The sequence below is a fragment of the Helicoverpa armigera genome, chromosome 1 (genome assembly GCF_030705265.1).
Source record: "Helicoverpa armigera isolate CAAS_96S chromosome 1, ASM3070526v1, whole genome shotgun sequence".
Classification (NCBI taxonomy): Eukaryota; Metazoa; Arthropoda; class Insecta; order Lepidoptera; family Noctuidae; genus Helicoverpa; species Helicoverpa armigera.
The window spans coordinates 12,457,052-12,480,617 of NC_087120.1; the positions used below are offsets into that span (position 1 = coordinate 12,457,052).

A 23,566-nucleotide genomic window follows, 5' to 3' on the forward strand; every position below is an offset into this window, starting at 1 on the left:
TAAATGAATGAAAAGGGTGGGTTAGTGCCGTCATTCAGCTTGGTAATGAGTGAACTTACCTATAGCACCTTGAACGAAGTCCAAGTGTCTGGTGCGGCTGGGCGGCGGACTCAGTTTGCGCGTGACTGTTACATTTACACATTTATTTATTTATGTATATGTGTATAATTGTATACGTACTCACACATTATGTAAGCATATGTATTTAACAGATACGTAGTCATTGTTAAACTTCATTTAGTATCTTCACGTTTAATTAGGAGACATTGAAAGTGCCTACCTATCTACTATAGCGCCTTAAATTTAAAGTTTACGTTAATTTTCCACACACAATTTTAATGAAGTCGGACTATGACATAGATTTGTTGAATTCACGGAATCATTAATTTAAGTCTCTCTCATATATCAATGAAACACCTCACTGACGTAATGCTTATTACTGAAGATGATATATGATGATACAAAATCATAATCATTATAATGAATAATATACTAGGATTTTGTCATCTAAAAAACTTCTTAGGCAGGGAAGGAAAACGGAGATAAGGTATTGAGGAGGAATTGAGGAGGGGAAATAAAGGAAGGGAGGAAAAAATCAAACTCACAAGTACAATTTTAATGATATAATATAATATTTAGATGAGAATGAAATTTGTATAATATAAATATCGATATTTATAATGTGAATAGTGATATCAAACTATGTTATACAGCTATACATTGGATAAATACAAAATAAATGATATCATTAAATATCATAAATTATAAGGGTTCCGTAGTAAACACCAAAATTATTACAGTGATTTTATACGATGCATGTGGGTACGGTATCCTGAAAAATATTGCAAGTTAGAACGTTCCATCTATAGCATTTACTACGGAACTCGATAAGTGTTAAATTAACAGAAATATAAATTATCGGCTCAATACAAAAATACGACTTATTTAAAATTAATTTAATTGCACTGAACAATTAAAAATATAAAAGTAAAAAAGAAACTTAATATGATTGTTTAACATAATAGCTTGCTTAATCATTATGAGTACGTACAAGTTACAAAGCTAGATATTTATTTAAGAGGACGTGTGGGTGTTAAATATTAACTAACTTATATACCTTTACATGGAAGATTTAGATTAAACAAACATGTGAGCTGCCACTTAACTTCTGTCGTTTACGAAAACCGTGATCAAAATTATCGTTTTTGATAAAATTCTTCAAGCAGTGAAACCAGTTTTTATTGACTTTATTGCAATTTTGAAATACGTACTACATTATGTCTGAAAACGTCTTTTATTTACTTTTTTATTATTTATGAAAAGAGTATTTTAGTTCTTCACTGGTTTAAGTAAACGACAAAAGTTAACAGGTACATTTCCGAAATAATAATTTAGTACATACTATATTTATTTCATTGATAATAAAATATATTTAATTACAATCTGTTTTAAATTTAGATTACGAATCCATGTGAAAATTTTGTCAAAATGTACCTAAAGGTGTGGTAGGTATATTCAAAATTTTGGAGTTCATAATTTTTGGTTGTTTTTTTTAGTATTAAGTTTTCAATGTCTTAAAGATGGCTATCTGCTAAATTTTTTTTTTGTAGCATGCCAGGTAAAGAATTTTGATGTTACGGCGTTTTCACACCAGCGCATTTTCCGGTCGGGTTTTCGCGACATCAAACAACTGACAACTTCTGGTTTAAACGATGTCAGCTGGAACTGTGTGTCAGGTTTTTTGCCGCTCGAATGCATACGCGCGACCAAGTCAGCTAGTGTTTGAGCGCCCTTAAAACTTCGTGAGATCGATAAAAAGTTATTATATGTGGTATATATCCAATATCCAAGTGAATCATTTAATCCTATACAAAGTGTGCAATGATGATGTAACTACAATTGTAGGATTTTACGTAATATGATATTTTCGGGTTCTTCCAAAAGTTAAAATGGGACCCTATTACTTTCATTTTGCTGTTCCTCTGTCCGTCTTTCACCGGTTGTTTGAATCTTATGAACGAGAACGGTGATAGATAGACCTTTGTTCCATATCTCTCTTTCTCTCTGGATGATGTATTTATGTTGCCTATGCAGCAACAAATACTGAAAACTAGAATAAAATAAATATTTTTGCATTACGTTGGACTCCCGTACAACAAAAGTTGTCCCGTACGACATTTTGCATTATTTGAGGTGATGTCCCATACTATGATTACGGTAGATCCGAAATCCTTCGGGAGTCCGTCCCGAATTTTTAGTTTTTTTTTAAATCAATTTGTTCCGTCACTACTGTTATTGTACAGAGATAGGAAATAATCTAAATACATATTCATCTCGAAGACAAATGAAGGTGAACAATTGATATAATATAAATGACATAATATTTAAACTTACAACTACTACACTACTGATCATAAATTGGATACAATTATGAGATATTGGCTGTAAGGATATTGATGGTAAAATCGTGTTAACAATGGATACTTTAACAAATCAACTATTTGATTAATGGCAAGACCTTCAATGTTTTTTCAAAGTCTGCGTTTTATGTTTCAGATCTGATTTCTTGAGACGAGCAAATAGGTACAGTGATATTTCGTTCACCTAAATATCGCCGGTTTATTGTGAACGTGTGGGTTTAACGTTATGTCTGTTGCCAGTGGTCATAAATATACCACGGAGTTAACATAATGTTATTTTAGACGCCAGAAATCAAACTTCTGTAATCCGATTGACTTATTATTTGTGTTTATCCGGTAAATAAAAGTGGGTTGGCGATAATTTGTTTTATTATTTTATTAAACATGTTTTTGTGATTACTGATTGTTCTTCAATAGTTGCAATTAAACAAATGAATACTTAGTTTCTTAAACTGTGATTTGAATATTCGTGATGACACATGGATGAGATATGAATCTTAACATCGTTGCATCTATTTGAAATGACGAAAAATCTAACTTGTAACCATATTGATTGGAAATGGAGACGTTGTGACTATGAAACATTTATTACATTGACATAATATAGAATATTTTGATGTACTTTATTAATTCATTCCGATGGAAAACACACGTATTTTCAGCATACGTCTTGCTATGCATTTGTTTTTCAAATGCTCATACTTATAAGTTGTAGGCATGTCATTCATTCCGTTGAAGACTGTACTAATTGTTCAACGACAATAAAAAGTGTGTATGAGTATACACTGGTCAAGTCCGGGTGTTATAATTTTGACTCTCATTCGAGTTTGCTCATCAATTTTGCAAATTCTTGCCGGAATTAGTCAATCAGGGTGTATTTTGTTAGAGATACCCATAGGTTCTCATTTTGTAATCTGTGAATTTACACATTACATACTTATTTACATATTTAAGTATAGGTATTGGTTTTCTTATCTGTTTATTGGTATTTTTACGTTCATTTAAATGCTAATTTAAATAATAATTTGGTTAAAATTACGCGTTTAAAATATAAGGAGTATTATTAACTTATTATTTTAAAAAGTTTTATGCATCTTTTCATAACTATTAAGGTCTACTGGGAATGAATAAAGTATAATGTTTTATTAGAATATCTTAAACTTCAAATTCAATAATAATATTTTTATGCTGGATTTTAAAGTTTTTTAGACTGCACATAAATGTACTGTCTTCCTTGATGCAATATGTCACAATTTTACTAAATTAAGTGAATATTTTTTTACGTTATTACGAAATATGTATTAAAAGTAGTTATATTTGTGAATATTAACATATTATCGAAAATAACTGGTTATATAGATACATATATAGGTGTGTAGGAGAAGCTATAAGCTGAAAGCTTATGAGATATAAATATATAATTATATACCTACATTATAAAATATTCATATTGTGTTATATAATATATAAGGTTTTGGGATAAAAGTGGTATTTTATGACCTATCCTATCGGTTAAATTTATATACTTACATATACAACTTTATTCAATAATGCGGCAAAAATTTCGAAAATGTAAATATGGCAATATGCTGACAAAATAGTGCTTATGATACATTTGCTATGAATATTATCCTAAAATGATTATATCCTATAAATGTAATCGAATTTCGTTTTTGTTTGTAAGCATTATTAAAAGTAGCAAAAATAATTTCGGAAACACAGACCTCTGGAAAGTGTTTGCTGTCTATTGTTAACTAGGTATGTACTAGGAGTCTTCATTACACTTCCTTTTGTTAAGTCGGTACATACCTTAGTTTGGTGTTAGCCAAATCTTGTACATAGGTGTACTATTAAATATGGTAATCTTAAATATAATGGATGAATATAGCTCCAAACGTACTATTTTAAAATATTTTTTTTCACAAAATATATCTTTACCTATTTTAATTGATTATTATGTACTTATATTCAATTTCTAAAATATATGATTTGAACTACATATAAAGCTACATGTTATATATATATTGTGAAGTAGAAGATCTGCAAGGAAGCGTCATGTGAATGTGACATAAATGCTTATATTTACATATTTTACTCATATCATTTCAATTCATTAGCTACGTTTATCTTCATAGACGCACATATTGATGTACTTTTATTTCTTATTTACTACATTGTGTAATGTCCATTGTCCATAATGTTCATAGTTGATTATAAACTTTTTTCAAAGTCCCACAATTTTGTAAAGTCCGTCTTACAATAGGTACCTACTTAATTATTGTATGACCGGTTCCTATAAACAAGAAACCAATCGTTTTGCATACGGATGACAAATTTTGACTTAAAGTTCATGGAGTCAACGTCAAAAAACTGCCTTCCGTAAGCCAAACGAATCCTATCTTGTTTGTAGCAACCGGCCATAAGTGCATAAAACTTTTTAAATAGATTAAACTAGTCACCGTTTTCAGTGACGTATAATTTTGACGAAGTTAGTACACTCTTTGTCCTTGTATTTCCATTATCCTCATTAAGCCCATGTTACACACTTGACTCTCGACAAACACTCATCACTACTGATCAGCAAACGATACGGTTGAGGCCCTGTTATATCATTCCCTAGTAGAAGGGGGGCCAGCAGCCGGATCGTGGAAGTGTCCTCGAACCTGAAAATGATAGTCACAGCGTTATCACTAAACACCTAACTTATAACATCGATAAATATCTCAAAAATATTTCATTAATTCAAATATTGTATATTGTATTTAAATTCAATCGCTAATAGCCGCCAGCCGTTGTAACTAAATAAATAAAAACAAATGAATAAGCAACAGCGCAGCGACTTTCGCATATGACTTTGGTTTTCGCATTCGAATTTAGAACGCGCCATGTTTTAGATTCAATTGTTTTTTTTTCTAAATTACCTGAAGATGGGAGACCAGGTCGATGACGATGTGCGTCAGTGCTGGGTGTTCGTAGATGTCTTCAGGCAGCGGAGGGGATGCGCGAGTTCTTTGAGAACGTCCGCGGAATAGTCGGTGCATGCGCAGGATCGTCTCACAGAATATAAATCTGAGTATCAGCAGCCGGAGGAAGTCGTCGCCCAGGTATGCTACGTACATGCTCTCTGGAATTATAACGTTCAATTGTTATAGTCGCATTGGGTGCAAGGTCGTATGCTTGATGAACTGATCAAACAAGTTTTTGTTTTGATATTCGAATTTGAAAAGGAATCAACACATCTTCATCATCATCATTGGTCACAGAGCACCTAGGGCAGATGATTGTGGCAGTGCTTGTGTCGGTGCAGTTTTCAACTACCGTAAGCACTTTCTTTTGTGGCTGAATAAGCCTATAGCTGCGCGACATTAACCAAAATTAGAAAAATATTCAAAAATAAAACTGCAGGTAGGTACATAGTGTATATGTATTCATTATTTATTTGAATTTATTCCTAAAACTAACCTGGACGACTCCTTATCAGTAGCATCGCAGCCTCAGCCAAATACGAGTCGATGTAGGCCTGAGCCCGTTCCCAGCTCATCAAGGACATCTTTCTGATGTCACAGCAGAAGCAGACGGCCGACAGGGGGCAGTGCAGGAACAGGCTGAACAAGCTGCCCTCGACGCGCTGGTCTTCTAATGAAGCTGGAAGATTACATAGGTTCTGAAGACTTGTGTTGACGGGGCAACTAAAGGCCCAATGACCAAAGGCTCATGAGTTCTCTGGTTCAATTTTCAATGTGGGAAATGAGTGGTTTTAAGAAAAGCTGATGTTTATGTTGTCGGTGAACTTAGGCCTATGTATCACTATGTACCAATCATGTAGCCTATGGTAATGGGTAAGTTGCACTGCTTTATTCCATTAAAGTTTACGTTTGGCATTAAAACATTCTTAAGTCTGTGAGTTCAGTTTTCTTAAAACAACCGTTAACTACGAATTTTTATAACTGCTCATTATGTATATTTAAAGAAAACATGTAATAAAATACTAAATAAAATACTAAAATACTAATAAAGTACATAATGACTTGGGAAGAGCAATATGCGAAAGTTAATGCCTAATTACTTCTAAGTCTGTGTGATTGTGACCCAAAAACAATAATTGGACGTATATCTGGATATATGTCGATATTCGATTTCAGTGCAGTTCTTGTAACTATTAAATGGGCTGCAATGAACCGTGACCTGATGATTGTGAAGCTCTTACTGGCAATAGTTGCATACGATCGAGTGCCAACTATGATTGCTCTCATTTCTTTCTCAGTTAAATGAGATTACGTCCTACTTTTAACTTTGACATATTGAACTATGCATTTTCAGAATCATTAAAAGATATTATATGGCTTGTTATGTGGCCCATAGAATTGGCAGTAAGTCTGACGCCAGTCTAACCAAGGGGTTGCCCGGGTAACTGGGTTGAGGAGGTCAGATCGGCAGTCGCTTCTTGTAAAGCACCGGTACTCAGCTGAATCCAACCCCAACAAAGTTGGGAAAAAGATTCGGAGGATGATGTGGCACATAGAATGACTACATATTTAATCCACCCCCATTCAAGATCCATAATTGAATAGCAGTAAGCAATATATTATAAATCAACTCATTTTTGTTGAAATAAGTTCTCGTACCCTTGGAACCGTTTAAGAAAACTTTTTACCCAACTGCCAAGAAGCGTTATTATAAGTTCCTATTCAGTTTAGTTAGACAAAACTGACCGGTACAAGACAACGAACAACGTAAGAAGCTTTAGTAACAACTAAGTTTTGGTTCCTTGAAATATTTTAAGTATTGTAAGTACTAGACAATAGGTCAAAACTTGGAACTACTCTGCAAGGTCAGATTCTACGAAATCTTGAATTTAAAATAATAGTGGTATTTGTATAGATAGGTAGATTTTATAAAGAAACAGTATTTTTTTATTTCAAACTAAGTATCTTTTGTAAATTCCATCGGAGAAACATTAGGTATCAAGGCCAGGACAATCCAGAGTGAACCATATAAAATAAATAGACAATTAGAACCAAGTATATGCTTACGATATAAAGTGGTAGGCAGCTCAATCGGGGACATCAGAATGATCAGAGGCTGTCCGAAATACCGAGGCATGTCGTTGAATATAAAGGAGTTATCAGAGTCCACGATAATGCACATTGGTCGCCGAGTGAAGGGGAAGAGGTCACCAGGGTGTAAAACCTGAAGCTCCCTATGCTTGGATGGTAATGGCTTTCCGTCTTTTGACTCTCGGTGAAGCACGTCCATCTTCGATGTTGTGATGAGACCTCCTACGTCGTAGCCACCAGCTGTCAAACATACATGTTACTGAGTGCAAGTGATCCGTTGCATAAGTTGCTGTATGAAATTGGAAAAATAAATCCAGCAGAATCGTTTAAATTTAGATCACCTGTTAGCCTGCGAGCACACTACAGACTAATTAGTCGGCCCTTGGAAGGAGAATAATAAATATTTCTTTTTAGAAAATCGGAAATTCAATCATAGTTTTTAGTCGGTCTGATATCGAAAAAATACCTAATCGTTGTTACCTACGTACTCGTTCATTAATTTTCATACTGATTTATGTGACAAAAATCAACTATCGGCCGGATAAATATTTATAGTGTGCGCGCGCTCTTATAGTATGTAACACTAAAGCTTCGTTGTACATTTTATCCCTATTAATGTGATGGTTATTTGTCGCCAATTTGTACTTACCATCTTCAGGATGTTTGACGGGTGGGACGATGAGTCCCTCTGCCGATATATAGAGCAGGACCACCCCGTTCGGTGGCAGGTCATCGCAGGCGCTCGCCAAGTACACAAATATTTGGTTCGGCGAAGGCTTGAATAGCAAGTATTTGTGAGGACTTTCGATTTTGCTGCTGCCGCACTCTAAGTTGTATCCTAGAAAAGTCCCCACATTATTAGTAGTTCAATTTTTAAAACCTGTATAAACATAAAGTTGTCGAGACATTTAAGTACAGATACTTACCGGCACGGATATTGGGCTCTCGGCGGAAGAGTGGGGATCGCTTTGCGCACCCGTACGCATAAGGCAATAAGGCAGTAAATCGCTTCTGCGCAGGTGAAGGTCATGGCTCGATATCCGTGCCGATAACTGTAGGTACATCTTATTATAATTATCACGACTATCCTCCCCATTATTTAAGCCGATGCCATGATGATTTTGCAAATCAGAAATGAGAAGTGAACAATCTTTGTTTGACTTGATTTTAATTCCAAGTCAGTTTACCTACATGTTATTAGCCAGCTGTGTAGTGTGTTCCTAACCGAGAGCATAATTCCTGAACATTGCGTATTTTGAATATCACAGATTGCATGTTGCGCAAGCACCAATAGTAAATTCGCATTTTGTCAATAGGAGCAACATCGCATGTTCGGAGCATGAAGTCAACAAAACATTCGCGGTGAAGCCTACCTTTGTTGTGGACCGCGCTGGGAGTCGATGGGTACCGCTGCCGCGGAGACTCGTCATAGATGTGTTGAATATCGCCAGACGGCTCCCGTTCAAGAGTTTGCATCATCCTGAACATATCCATGGTCAGCTCTGAAAACTTGACCTGCGTAGAATTGCTGCCAATAATCAGCACCTCTTGCAGCGAGAGAATCATTGATGGAGTCCTTTCCACCGGGGGCGTCACTTGCGGGCTGAGGCTAAAAAAGAAAAACAACATATTCGGTGAAACAGCTGTGGGAAAAAAATCGTAACATGGTGCTACAACTTACCGGTGAGACAGGATTACCACGTACTCGTCAGGGTGGTGCACGGACACAACCGGCTCCACTTTAATGAAAGACCTGACTTCGTCTGCTACAATCCTCCACTCGTTCTGATCATCCGGCTGGTACGCATTGCCGTATTCAGTTATTTGTTTGTCGAGCTCTTTTAATAAATCTTTTACTAATTTTACTTTTTTCAAAAGTAAACCCGCTACTATGAATCTTGCATAGTAGCGAAGTTTCTTTACCATTAGCTCACACTTGTCCTCCTTACATGCTTGAGTGTAATAACTTCTGCCTCTAATTGCGTAATAAAATGAGAATGCTTCACTTAAATAAACGGTGTCGCTTGTTCTTAAACTGCAAATAAATAAATAACATTTTAATATAGGGTTTAAGCTCAGCTCACTCAATGTGATATGGTATGTGATATCATATTCTCTATATACCTATAACTATTATTTTAAAGATGTGTCAACTGCTCGTCACTTTTAGTCATAGCATGCCTTTTAATTATAAAACAACCAATGATGGTGCACAGGCATGGACGCATGCCGTAATTTAATATATTGAACAAAATTTACAGATACATGAATAAATAAGATTTATTATAATTTTAAAATATCCGATTACACAACGATTAAAAAATAACTTCTTGAAAAAAATCCTTTTTTCTTGATCTAGTCAGCCGGGGAATCGCAAAAACATACTGTATTTTTGGGGTAATATTTTTTAAATTATTTTAATCTAAATCAGCTACCGGGTCTGGTTGTCTTCCGACATATTCCTCCTCAAGTTCTCTCCAATTGCAGAGATCTAACCCTCTCCTCCAATCCTTCATCGGATCACCTTTTCAGCTTCTAATCTGCTTTCCTCTACGTCTTTTTCCATTTCTTGGATACCTTCTGTGACTTTCTCGGTCTGCTTTTCTGTGTGTGTTCTCATCATGTGGCCTGTCCATTTCTCCTTCAGTGTTCGTGTTTTATGTGAGCATCTGCTACTATAGTGATGTTGTTTATTATTGCTCTTATTTTTTAATTATTTTTAAGAAACCAGTGTCATTTGCAAGCCGCTATGAATTCTTCTGTTTATATCTCTATTAACTTTGATTTTGTTTGTCATTATTTTAGTTCTGCTAGTATTCATGTACAATATGAATTTATATTCATGCTATTTATATTCTTTTTATTTATAATTTATTATTTTCTATTTATATTCTTGCTATCTGGCTTTAGTATGCCAGTTGTTGTATCATTTTTTTAGAGTACTAGATTTCCGCTCGCAGTTTCACCCGCGTCCCGAGGTAACTGCTTCCCGTAGGTGGATGGTGACAAAAAGTCTAAGCTGTCTCCCCTCTTATTTTCACTTTTTTGAGTTATAAAATGTGTAACTAACACGACTTTCTTTTACATATATAGATGAGGGTCTTTTTCGAATAAGATGAGATTATCTGCGAATCTTAGATGGTGTAATTTTTCCTCATATGTATTAATGCCAAAATCATCCCAGTTCATTTGTCTAAAGATGTTTTTCAACACTGCATTCAATTTGGCGATAGCGGGTTTTCCTGTTTGACTCCCTTCTGTACTTTAAACTGATCTCCTAAGCTCTCTAGTGGTATCTTTGCTGTGCTGTTATATATATATTTGTTTGAATACTATGTACTGGCTTTCTACTCCTTGTTTTTATTGTGAATTCCGTGTAACTGCGCTTTAAGGAGTCGAATGCTTTATTATATTCCACGAAAGCTGGGTAGTATGGTGGTCGTATTCATTGCTTTTTAATAATATATTTTCCAATAGTCCTTCAGTCGGTTACTGTTTATGCTTTTTTTGGCGACCCAATAATATTTTTGTGAAAACTTTGTATAAGTTGGTTAACTTTAAATAAACCATCTACTAAATAGTCGGCAAAGCTTTTTATTAACATTTTTGATTGAATCGGAAAAGTAGCATAATTTTTTTTATACACACACATATGATAAATAAATGAGATATACATACGAGGGAAAAGAAGGAACACAATAAATAATATTGGTATTATTTATTGAGTTCTTTCTTTTATTAAATGGAATAGTCTCCACTTAGATAAATACGTTTCTGTTCGCTCGGCGTTGAATACTTACTAAAAATGATAATACAGCTGTCCAATTTTGGACGCTATCTCACCAATTTGCCAACGTTTTAAACCATATTTAGAATCAAGAATAGCGCGGTGCTGCTGCTGAAACTTCCACAACTTCGTATAAACATCAAAGGTTTTTCCAAAGTAAGAGTGCCATTGCTTGTGTCCGTATTGCGGAAGCTCACTGCGAGAGAGAAGGGAAGGAAACATTGCAATAGATTATGGAATTCTGGCAAGTCTACTTCATTTAACTATCCATGCTAATATGATAAAGAGTTAGTCGTGAATTCGTTCTACGAAGCTAAGTGCGTACTAGTCAACTGGTTAGAAATTTACGGGACAATCGAAATTCTCCGCGGAAATGAACTTTACGAGAAAAAACTTAGAAAGAGATTTTGTCTGTCTGTAACGTTTTCTCGGTAAAAATTACGAATCGATTTTTAAAACCGGTGAGGTAAAGCAACTGAAATAAAAAAAAAACCTAGACCGATGAACTAAGTTCAGCTAGTAAACAATTGAAGCTGTGTTGAGAGAGACAAAGCAAGTTATTCGGGCAGGTCACCTTTGCGATAGTGAACAATGCAATCATATTGCATGGTACGTCCACTGACGTTCAATGACATTCGTCGCATAGACATTCCAATCGAGGGAAATGATTATTTGCCTACGCCGCGACAGCTCTATGTGATAGCCACTGACAAAGCTAGAATTCCCCTGAACTAACCGGGACAGAGACTGAACGATGGATCAGACAATCAAATGAATGTTTTTGGTGTATTGTGCCTATATTTAGTACATAATACACATTTTGGATGGATGTTGTGCCTCTCAAAAAAGAAACAATGATATGAAGTGAAAATGATCTTAATTTAGTTTGTATGAGTATTGATGATATTCAAAAGCCTGTCTCAAGTATTTTTTTTTTAAATTTGGTTAGTTTTTTGCAACGTTAAAATGTTAGCAATGGTGAGTTAACAAATGTGTTTAACAAGTAAACAAAACTTGCACAGTCCGGTTCGTGTCGGCCGGTAAACCTCGACTCGGCTTCAAGCGTAACAAGTGTCTGTCCGCAGTTTGTCCCAACCCCCCTTCATTCTACGGTAGATACACAGGTAGGTACTGTTTTATTTTATCTAACCTCCTTTTAAATCTCTAAAATGTTTTTAACAAAAACATTCGTTGAAACATACACTATGAGTACACATCAGAAACACAATATTCCAATCCATGTGAGTTACCAAATTGGATGTAGTGTTGCAAAATTTTAATTTTCATAGAAATGAAAATTCAGCCTGTGATTTTTATATAAATAAAAACCAAGCTTGTGATTGTCGTTGACTGCAAATATAAATTGCCAGGAACGAACGATTTTTGTATTTTAGTTTTATAACTATCAATAGGTACTTACCTATTATAGTTGTAAACGCTGAGATGGTGGCTCACGTACGGCTGTATGCTACTTCCTAGATTAGGAATTATAGATAAGTACAACATTAAACAGCTATTACGATTAAGTAGTCGACATAATACAGAACTTGCCTGATTTTATTGCTTTTGGCTCGTCTCGCTGTAAAAGCACAACGGAAACAAATAAACTTAGAAACTAAGCTGCCAAATGCCTACTAAACATAAACTAACGGATGCAGCGCCAACAGTAAAATAAACAAAATAAACTAATTAAGGCATTTATAAGCTTGTACTTTATCCAAAATAAATTCTATTGAATTAATTCCTGTCTGTAAGTTCATAATTAAACATATACCACTTCATGGACATGGAGTGATGATAAAAAAACGGTATATTTATTTGAAAGTTAATAAAGTGTAAATCATGTACGTTATTGAACTTTATATAAATCTCTTGTTGAATTTAATTCTGACATAATTTTTGAGTTCGCACGTCATTTTATTATAATTCACTGGTAATTTAAATAGTGCATAATATTACGGTAGATGCAACAAAATCTTACTGAGTTATTGAAAAGCCAGTTACTTTTAAATGAAATGTATTTTAAAATGCGCTGTTCAGAGCTTATTGTCCAACTACAAATATAAGTAGTGCGGTCGCTGGTTCCCCCAGAACGTTTACGATCACGACTTAATCTAACGAGTCCCGATGTTGCGTTTATTGTTGATTGATTCTAAAGGAGGTTGGGCAAGAATGTATGAAGTTTGGTCCAAATGTCCACCACGAAAGAGACCTATATAATTAAATAGTCCACTTAATTTAGAGTAAAAAAAAAACAATGCCAGAAAAAAGTTATAGCCAAAAATGTATTCTTAATTTTCGGTAGTTTTTGTATGTTATCATTTAGGGTAAACATTTCTGTTTCTTAGCCTTTTGGCTAGTTTTGACTACATTTACGGGCGGGTGCCAAGTAAATGTAGTGTGTAGTGTATTTACTGTGTGTGTGTAGGTGTTATGCCTTGTTCATCCAACTGCATGAACTTTCTGACGATACGACAGGTGTTGAGAATTGCGGCTTTCTGGAGAAGAATGTAGGTGGAGTCTTTCAGATCAATTAATTTGAGGCTATGGTGGAGGTGATTCGGTATGACACCCGTGGTGGAGAGGACTATAGGTATTACATACACTTTGTCTTGTCGCCAGATTCTGGTCTTTAAGGTCTGCATATTTAGTTATTTTCTCGCCTATTGTTTTTTTTTTTTTATTCCACTTTCATTTCCGCACTTTATCTAAAACTAAGATGAGTAAGACACATTTGCATATAAACAGCCCATATTTTTTTGCTCGATGGATGTACGAATCACTAACCAATTGAGGCGCACGAAGTGCTTGAATATACTCAGCGGATCCTGGGTCTAAGAAAGTTCGATGTAACTGGTAGTGTCTTCTCTCTAATAATGAACAATCCTATTTTGTCAGAAGTTACTGAAAGTACGAAAATCGAACATCACGAAAAGTAATTGAAAAAAATCTATAAAATGTTTTATTTGATTTTGCTATAACTTTTTTCTGGCATTATATTTTTTTTTACTTTCATAACAAAAAATGTTCTATATTTAACGGGCTATCTAGCCATATAGGTCTCGTTTGTGGTGGACATTTGGACCGGAATCGCCCATTGTCCTTTGAAAATCATCCATTATTTACTTATTAAGCTGAACCAGAAGCAAAGCGTCAAATAATTTTAAATTCCCTTCAGCTCGCTCGAGATAACATCGCAAACAGATACAAATTCGTCAAATGTAACCAAATGTTCCCTACATACAAACTTACAAATACCTCTTTATAATATTAGGACAGATAGAGAGAAAATCACATTGAAATACACATAAAAAAAAATATATGTGGCACTTACCGCAAACCGTTAAAAAGCTGCTTGGATTTTTCAAGGAGATGGCAGAATTCTATGATGATTTTGCGCTCGTGTTCGTCAAGGGGATTCATCCTCCCCATTTGTGGTTTAACTTGTTTAGTATGTCTATAATGTCGTTCCTTGTGTGTAGGTTGATGCCAGGTGGGGGGTCCAGGCCGTCGCTCTCTCGGCCGTCGCGGCTCCACGTCAAAATTCGCGTATTTGTAAGAGGAGCCTGCGCGCACCGATTCTGCATACGGCTCTTGAAACCTAATCTCCCCTGGCTGACGTTCAAAATCCTATCAATCAAGAAATGTCGGTTACTTATTGTAGCCACCAACAGAAATAATAATAATCAAAGCGGTTATAATAGATAAGAAAAACAGCAATGGATAGCAATACACATATTGAAACAAGTGGCAATAAGCTTTCCAAGGTGAAGAAACTACAACGGTAGAAAAAATAGCTGCCATACGACAATTAATAATTATGTAGTACTAACTAGTAATAGTATAAATTGTGTCTTACGGTACGCGAGTCGTACTGGTCAGACGTTTCGAAATGCGAAGGAAATCGCACATAAGTTTGAGAGCCTTGATTAAGATAGCTTAATGGCTCGTTTCTGTTGGATTCTGCAAGAAAACACACAGAGTTATTAGCTGTAAAAAATATTTTAAACACTACGTGAACATTTCTTGAAGTTGAACGTTTTTAAACAAGTCTGCTTGAATCTTTCTTGAATACGAATACTTGAAAATGTTAAGAAAACCCTTTAAGATCCAAAGGAATTGAAATCATTTTGTTTTTGAAATTTATTTATAATTACTTAAAAAGCCCAGTCAGGATCCTCTAGGGCTAGTTGGTCAGATCCTCTTGGAAACAAAACCCGCGACTCCAAATTTCCTCAGTGATTTCACGAAATGTTAGGTATTGCAAGTTATTTTAAAATTGGCGTCCTTGAGTTTTCTGAATTCATGGAACCTCACTTAGATACCGAATATCCTTCACGGATGGAACTGGGTTTTCTTATCAATACTAATGTTATAAAGCTGAATAGTATGTTTATTTGTTTGCTTGTTTGAACTCGAAAATTTTAGTGACTAGTGATCGGGTTCGAATGTTAATGTTAGTGTTTCAGTTATTTTATTGAGGAAGGCTACTTTTCAAGGGACGCGGGTTAAACTGAAAGCTAGTGGTATCGTAAAATATGGAAATCGCAGACACTACCTAGGTATGATGCAGATCGTATATTTGATAGGCCATACAGGCCACTATCTTGAAAACGTGAATACGATGTAGTCAGTGAGCCATAACCCGGTACATTCAAACTGCTGGTTAAGGGAAATTCCTCAGAGTACAGCTGCTGCGATGCGTTTCTCCTCAAATAACGCTTTGGTGAGTTGGGTAGGCTTCTGCTTTCCAGCCTCCAGTCACTCAGAGTATGTTTAAGTCGAGACTCTCTTTCTTTTTTAATTCTTTCTCTGTAGAGCAGGAAGTCACCAATGCACGGGTCCTTCAGGAGCCGCGCTCCGGACTGAGAAGGGCCACTCGTCAGACACTCCTCGCAATATTTTCCGCTTACGTCGAGGAATGGTCTTTGTGAGTCGCCACCGCTGTAACCTGCAGTCGGTGCTGGTGATGGAGGCGGCTCGTAACTATGTCTGTAGGGATATGTTGGGTACACCTCTCTGAAGTAGTTGGATGGTAATTGTGTCGGCGGAGTATCGTAATACTTGGTTCCCGAACATACTAATTTTGACGACGCAATAGCTCTTCGGATATCTAACGCTGCTTGTAATCGCGTCGAGGGGATTATAGGCTTGTATTTTACAGGCGTGGGCGGTTCAGTCGCTGGTGGCTCAAAGTTTGGTGTTTGAGTACCCTGAGCTCTAGTACTTGGAACTTGAACAGCTGCGTCTTCTTTAGGACAAATCACAGATTCAGCTGATTGACAGCGTTTCTTCAATCGACTGTTTTCAGCTTGGTGTACTTCTGCGACTACACTCTCTCTTAGTACGGTAACTTGAACTTGTTCAGATGTTGATGCATCTGAGGTTCGCTGAGCACGCTCTTTCTTTTCGTCTTGGAAAGACAATTGTTTTCGATTATTGCGCGTGTAATGTTGAATTTCTTTGTATAAATCTTTGTTTGATGCTTCTCTTTCAGTATCGGATGATTGGGTATCAGTATGTCCAGTCCTACTGGGAGTGGAGTTTGTGGTTCTAACTTCTTCAGACCGAGACCTCGGGCTGGTTAAATTGCTGGGTAGACTGCGGTGACGTCGGCGTCGTTGAGCGGGGCTTTCTGTGAAATGAATAAATGATTAATGCCAAAATAAAATAGATTATCATGCAGTACGTGTGTGTCAGATCTATATTTAATAATAAAATGCTGAAAAGTTGGTTTGTAGGTATGTTGTTTATATTTTGCTTAAGTCAGGAACCACAAGACAGATTTGAAAAAATCTTTTATATTGGATAGCCAATATCTTGAAACAGGCTATTTGCTACTTTTTATCCAGGTGCGCGAGCTAGTTCCAATGGGACACGGATAAATCCTGGAGGAAGCTAGTTACAAAATGTAATGAAGAACAACATCGCAATACAATACATATTACCTGCGAGAATATTCATACCTGTTGAATTGAAATCAAAAACATGCAACGTACATAAATGTAACATGAAGACATGTCATTCAGTGAAATTGAAGTGCACACTTGTCATATTTTAGGAAAGTTATCTAACAATAAATGAAGTCAAATACATCTTAGAAGAAAAGAAACGTAATACGAGCGAAAGTGAAAAAACTAGGCTACGAAATGATTTTTATTTGATAGGAGTAATCCTTAGTCTTCTATTCTATATTGTGCTTCATAGTACACAAAATAATGTTGAACAAGTAATATAATTCCAGTTTACAATCAGTAAACTGTTTGTTCTCGTTCAACAAGCGAATGAACAAACAAATATTATGGCAGAGTTCGACCAAAAAGCACGCGAAGTGCGTTACGTTACGCGCATTCCAGAATTGGATATGGAAAGTTACACTTCGATATTTTTAAATTTACCGAAAAGTAACATGTTCATTGTAAAAAGTATGTTAGGTCTTACTATATTTTGTAGTGTGTGTATTTGTGTGTAGTAAAGACATATTGAAAACAGTACTCTTGCCGTCTCAAGCACGCTACGCTCCAATCGGAAAATGTTACAATATATTTTTACATGCGTTGTTCCAAAAGTAACTAAAAGTCAAAAGAAAAGAATTCTACCATTTGGTCTACCAGTGCTCAGTATAATAACTTAAATTACAAATAGAAAGGACTAGATTGTATTTATGAGAGAGTGAGATTTTATACAAAAAATAAAAATATTTCTGATATATGAAGCGCCGACCTTGGAATGATGTAAACTGACACTCAGTCTAGCCACTAATTAAGTTCGTTGGAATCTCACAACAAAGTTCTAAAACCTTCACGTATTGCGTGCGTTGTTTTTGTTAGGACTTAGTTCTTAGTAAGTAATTTAAGCTGCAGCTTTTTAAGATTCTATTTATCGAAGGTCGATTTTATTGCATCGTTTTTCAGAAGTTCAAGGGTACGTTTTCAATTCTTGCTTCCGACTGCAACTGCCGACCGTTCATGCCGCCTCTTCGTGAAGTCAGCCGCAGCTGCAGTACGAGTGTGTATTTATTTACATGCAACCGTTTTTAATCAAAGTGGCAGCAGCATGTACATCAGATATCTTTCAGCGCCTGCACATGCGGTCGGCAGTTGCAGTCAGCAGCAAGAATTCAAAGCATACATTAACAGCAAATTCCACTCAGTGTTTCCGAGCGATTCGTACTTGCAGTAAACAATTGACAACTGAAGATACGTGAAAACGCAACAGCCTTTTTGCCGAAAAACCGAGCGAAAAATACGCTGGTGTGAAAGTTCTATACCTAAGCAACATAATGATTTGTAATGACGGATAATATTTAGTGACAAATAATTGGTGTACATTGTTATTGCCTAATTATGAAATGGTGCGACTATTGGTTCTGATTTTTGTTTTGTTTTCTGACCGTGGTTTTGTTTTCGCTAACCGAATTCGTTTCAACCTGCCTTTATTGACGTAATGTTTAACCACACCATGTTAAATTGGTTAACATTTGCTGTATTGAAAATAAAACGCAAGGAAAAGGCAAACAAACGCGTTGTTGTTTACTAATTAAAGTTTATTTATTTTATCTGTATTTCTATAATTTTTTATTGTTGTTTCAGTTTTCTGCAAATATTTTATTTGAAACGTTGGGGTAACCATTTTGCTTGTCCGTTGGTTTTAAAATCAGTTTTGGTAATTTGCCTAAGAATAAATAAAATAAAAATAATAAATAAGACATTGGTAGATCATTAGGTTGCGACGCGACTTGTGTCCATACTGTTGCACCGTCAAACTTCCTAGCTTGATGCGGTGTGTGTGCTGGTTCCGCTGCTGAGGCCGCAGAGGACCTCAAACAGTACAATAAACCTAGTAGGTAAGTACCCTCGTAGGTAAGTATACCTTTGAGCCGTTTAGGGTTTCGACCCTTCGGGAAAAAGTGCTCATCTGCTTGAAGACGCGTCACTATGTCGTTGTATTTTTTTAGGAATTTGTTATTTATGAACGTAAGTCAATAAAGAAGTTTCAGTCTAGGAAATATACTTTCAGACTGGACCAAAGGGGACCGAACTGACCGATGCCAGCACTGAGACCTGCCATACTGAGATCTACGGCGTTATCATAACAAAACACAGAACTAATAATCAAATAACAGCTACGCACATAAAACTTTTAACTACGTAAGTATCGTATTTAATGGAGCACGAAATTCAACACGCTACACAGAATAAATATTGAAAAAGCAAAGTTGTGGAATAAAAATGTTACTGCGAGTTCTCGATTTACACATTCTAGCTAATACTTTGTGAAGAAAGTTTACATACGATTCTTGGAAATAACAGGCAGCAAGGCTGTTTTGCTCCTTTATATTTTATTTATTTTAGATAACATACTCATTACTGACTATTTGTAACTAGATTACTTAGTTATGTGCTGTTTTTGTTTGTAGATTAAGTTATAAGTTAACTTCTTTTCCTCGTAATAATTATGATTATGGATAGTTTTTTAAAGCGTCTTCGAATAATATTTATGATACTTAAAATCTTCTATGTTTTTTTAATTGTATTGTAGAAATTGGAAGATTTAATAATAATGAAACTCCTATGTTCTTTTGTAGTCAATGTTGATTTGATGAGTGTCAACAATTACATGTAAATTCACTTCTATGAGGAAAAATATATGAACTAAGATTAGGATACGCGAGAAAGTGAAAGTAAATGCAAATAAAAAGCTTACACTAATTACATGTCGCACTATAATCTGCCTAGCGATTTCCCAGCTATAATGGGGTAGGCTTCCAGTCTAACCAGATGCAGCTGAGTACCATGTAAGCCGGGCAACCCACTACACCTAGGCAGGACTGGTTGTCAAAGTTACTGGCTTCTGACTACCCGTAATGATTGCCAAAGATGTTCAACTGAGATCTGGGACGTACAGTTTATCGTATAAACAAATGATGCTCTAATAGCCTTTTTAAAATTGTGAGTTACTCCTTCTCCTTAGTAATCTTAGAGCGCGCATACTACAAAGATTTAGTCGGCCGATATATCACATAAATCAGTATGAAGATGAATGGAAGCACACACGTCACAACGATTAGGTATTTATTCGGTATCAGACCGGCTAAAGACTTTGATAATGGCCGGCGAAAAATATATTTTTTCCTACTAAGGACCGACTGTCTTTTTGCAGTGTGCACGAAGGCTATGAAATGGTGTAGCTTCCTTATACATGATGGTCCTTTTTCCCATATTTTGTGCTCGGTGCTCTTACTATTAAATGATAAGCCTGCTTTCATGCGCTTTTGTGAAGTTAATGCGTGGTATGGCAGGACTTGCTTTAAGTATATTATTTTACAAGTTTTGCCGGCGGGTTGTTAATATTTCTGCGAGTTTACGAGCCTCAGCTTATTCCTTTATTATTGACAAACCTTCCCGTATATCCCCTCCTATAGTTTTTTGTATACACTTCTTTAAATTAAAATGTTAATTGAATGGTTAGGTAGATGATATGATTTAACTAACACAGAAAGATTTCCGTCTATTAACATCTCATTACAGTATACCCCTCCTGCAGAACACATGTATGCTCTGGTTCCACAAAACACAATGATCTAACCACAGTTTAGATAGTAAGTATTTTGGCCTACAGTTAAGGCTCAAGTTAACCAACAACTCTTAACTTTGAAAATTGAGCGTGAAAATTCATAGTAAACAGCTGTTTTAATAAGAGACTGACGTTTGTGTTGTCGGTGAATTTGATCCTCAGAATTCTATGGTTTGGAGCCGTGCATTTTCACTTACAAAAGTAGGTTATATGTATCAGAGGTGATACCTAAACAATACGTATTAATACAAGTCCATTATTGACCTTAATAAAAATGTCTGTTCATCATAAAATCATGAGGATGCGCATTAAAGTCATTAAAATGTTTAAGCTTTCAATATTAGGTACCTACCTACTGCTGTCTATAAGTCTGTAACTTATCACTCGTCGTACAGACTGTCGGTAAAATCGGGCTAGTTTGTAGGCAGTAAGGCACTTATGACTTTTTGTCCATCACTGTTTGTTTTGGACACAAACTCAATAAACGAAGCTTTTTGGAATGCACTTTGTTTCCCTAAAAAGGACTTTTCTTCGAACGATCCAACCTGTAGCAAACTCGAGTATCGACGTCCAAAGTTCCTGTGTATTCGATGTCAGTCATGTCTACGAAATATGTTAAAATCTTTGGCCTAAAACGCTCAATTGGATCTGAAAATTATTATCTGCGGCCGTAAATTATCTACCTAGATTTCAAAAATATACCTAGTTTTCTTTAAGAAAAAGTGCTTATGTGCCTATGCTCAGCGTCTTGTATTATAATCTTTTCTAATTGAAACGTTTTCAAAAAACTTAAAACTTAAAAAATAATTTACTTAAAGTAGCCTTCTTCTTAGCTTGAACTTCATATTTGAATCGGATATTGTGTTGCGGTAATTAAAAGGATGGAAATAATTTGTCAACTAGATCTGCTCAAAACATTAAATCTGTAACTGTGTAATTTAATGTAACACAGACATTTCCAACTGTTACGAGTCGACTTTACATAATTTTCTAATGGATACGTGTCGGACTTTTCATAACTTCCAGGAGTTTCTAGCCCGACGAAGTCAAGTTAATTTGTACTTGATCCTTAAGTGACTACACATAAGTATTCAAATCTAATAGAAATACGGCAGTGAAAAATTGTTTGCTAACAACTTGAACGCGCATCATTTTCCCGTGCTACGAAGTTGCTACGAGATTGCTACGAAAGCGTAGCAACCGACCCCATAACATACTAAAAAGCTTAGCAGACAACAAATAAAATAATTTCCGTTTCTATTGTATAATTCTGTTAATATTATAAATAGTATCATGCATTACATAATGCATCATAGAGATTTTTGCAGAAATACATATATAAGTAGAAACGAATGCGGTCCAAAGACACTTCGCGGAACCCAAATTATTTAAATATTAATAAAGTGAATATATGTACTCATAAAAGGATGAAAGAACATTGTTGAAGTTTTGAAATTAATGTGAATCCTTCGACTGGTAGCGGGATATTCAAATGTAAAATATGTATATTATTTATATTTTACCCATATGAAGAGCTCGTGGCTAGGACCGGTCGATTATTAAGTTAAGCAACGCTTGGCGCTGTCAGTCATTAATGGGTGACCAAATCTGGTCATAACGAGTGCTTCTATTTTTCGAAAATCACGATAAACTGTAAGTCCCGGCTACCATTTTAACACCTTTGGCAGTCGTTACGGGTAGTCAGAAGTCAGAAAATCTGACAGCGAGTGTTACCAATCGGGGTACCGGGCCGCTTGGGTAAGATAGGCAGTCACTCCGTGTAAAGCATTGGTTCTCAGCTGCATTTGGTTAGATTGGAAGCCAATCCCAACATAGATGGGAAAAGGATAGGTAGATGATGATATTCTACCTCATCATCATCCTAGCGTTGTCCCGGTTGGCCTTCCGGGCCCGGGGTCCGCTGCGCTATGACGCTATGATGATATTCTACCTCTGTCATCATTAATGTAGTGAAGGAACTTTCGGAGTAAGTAGTTCATTCACTTCAAATTATACAGGAACATTAAAAATTACTTCCGCGAATGATGTCTTATGTGAAATTTATTCTAATGTGATTTTAAATTAATTTTCAAGTTTCTTGTAGTTTCAGGTTTATTTTGTACGTGGCATCAAAGCAAGGAAGGTAGGATCGTAATAATTATATTCAGAGGACTGTTATGGCAACACGTTATTGTTTACGTACGATTGGAACACGACACTGTCAGCATAACTGGAGTACTGTGAAATGAGCGTACGAATGTTTCTTTTTTAAAACAAAAGTAATTGGCCCATTTTCTTTTTTATTGTTAAAAAGTAAATAAATAAAAACCAAGCTATTTCGGTCAGTCAGCAGCAGTCGTTGTTACAATTCCACATTTGGGGCCGTCAGGCCGATTTGAGAAAACTCGGACACTAGGGCTTTTTTTAACGACGTTAAAAATCATCAAATGACCCCTCCCGCTGTGGGTTAGCAGCGGTGAGGGAGTGTCAGACTCTTACTGACTAAAAATCGTCGTGTTCCGTCGTAGGCCTTTTAATGTGCCAGGGCCGCGGTATCTCTTTCGAACCACCCGCAGCCCCTGCAGCGGACTCTAGGGCTTATTAGATAATAAAAACTTGCATATTATAAGAAGAAAAAGTTGTAGCCTGGCCACTGACAGACCACTGATTCAAATGCATCCTTATTCGAGCAATGAATGTCCAACTCCGAACGCGGCAGTCTAATG

The 23,566-nt window shown here is 35.8% G+C and overlaps 1 protein-coding gene across 3 annotated transcripts; it reads right to left on the reverse strand.

Moving 5' to 3' along the window:
• Positions 1 to 608: 608 nt before the first annotated feature.
• Positions 609 to 16,894, reverse strand: LOC110376629 (protein SCAI). 3 transcript variants are annotated; one of them, XM_021335183.3, is made up of 11 exons: positions 15,823 to 16,894; positions 15,124 to 15,227; positions 14,599 to 14,894; positions 11,278 to 11,460; positions 9,159 to 9,512; positions 8,851 to 9,086; positions 8,127 to 8,315; positions 7,454 to 7,717; positions 5,883 to 6,065; positions 5,342 to 5,544; positions 609 to 5,083 (listed from the first exon to the last, which is right to left on the reverse strand). In XM_021335183.3, exons 3-11 carry the CDS (start codon positions 14,694 to 14,696, stop codon positions 5,030 to 5,032), a joined length of 1,764 nt encoding a protein of 587 aa, XP_021190858.2. In that variant the 5' UTR covers positions 14,697 to 14,894; positions 15,124 to 15,227; positions 15,823 to 16,894; the 3' UTR covers positions 609 to 5,029. The 3 variants fall into 3 exon arrangements, with proteins under 3 accessions (XP_021190858.2, XP_021190860.2, XP_021190859.2); XM_021335185.3 differs by having other exon boundaries at positions 15,098 to 15,227; positions 15,823 to 15,867; XM_021335184.3 differs by lacking the exon at positions 11,278 to 11,460.
• Between the last annotated feature and the right edge of the window lie 6,672 nt (positions 16,895 to 23,566).

Bases quoted from the DNA above. Each gene is read 5' to 3' on its own strand.
- LOC110376629 (XM_021335183.3), bottom strand. From the start codon at position 14,696: ATGGGGAGGATGAATCCCCTTGACGAACACGAGCGCAAAATCATCATA. The intron at 8,316-8,850 runs GTAGGCTTCACC...GGACTTTTCTAG, and splicing joins CAGCGCGGTCCACAACAAAG to GATACAACTTAGAGTGCGGC. The intron at 5,545-5,882 runs GTTAGTTTTAGG...TTATAATTCCAG, and splicing joins ACTGATAAGGAGTCGTCCAG to AGAGCATGTACGTAGCATAC.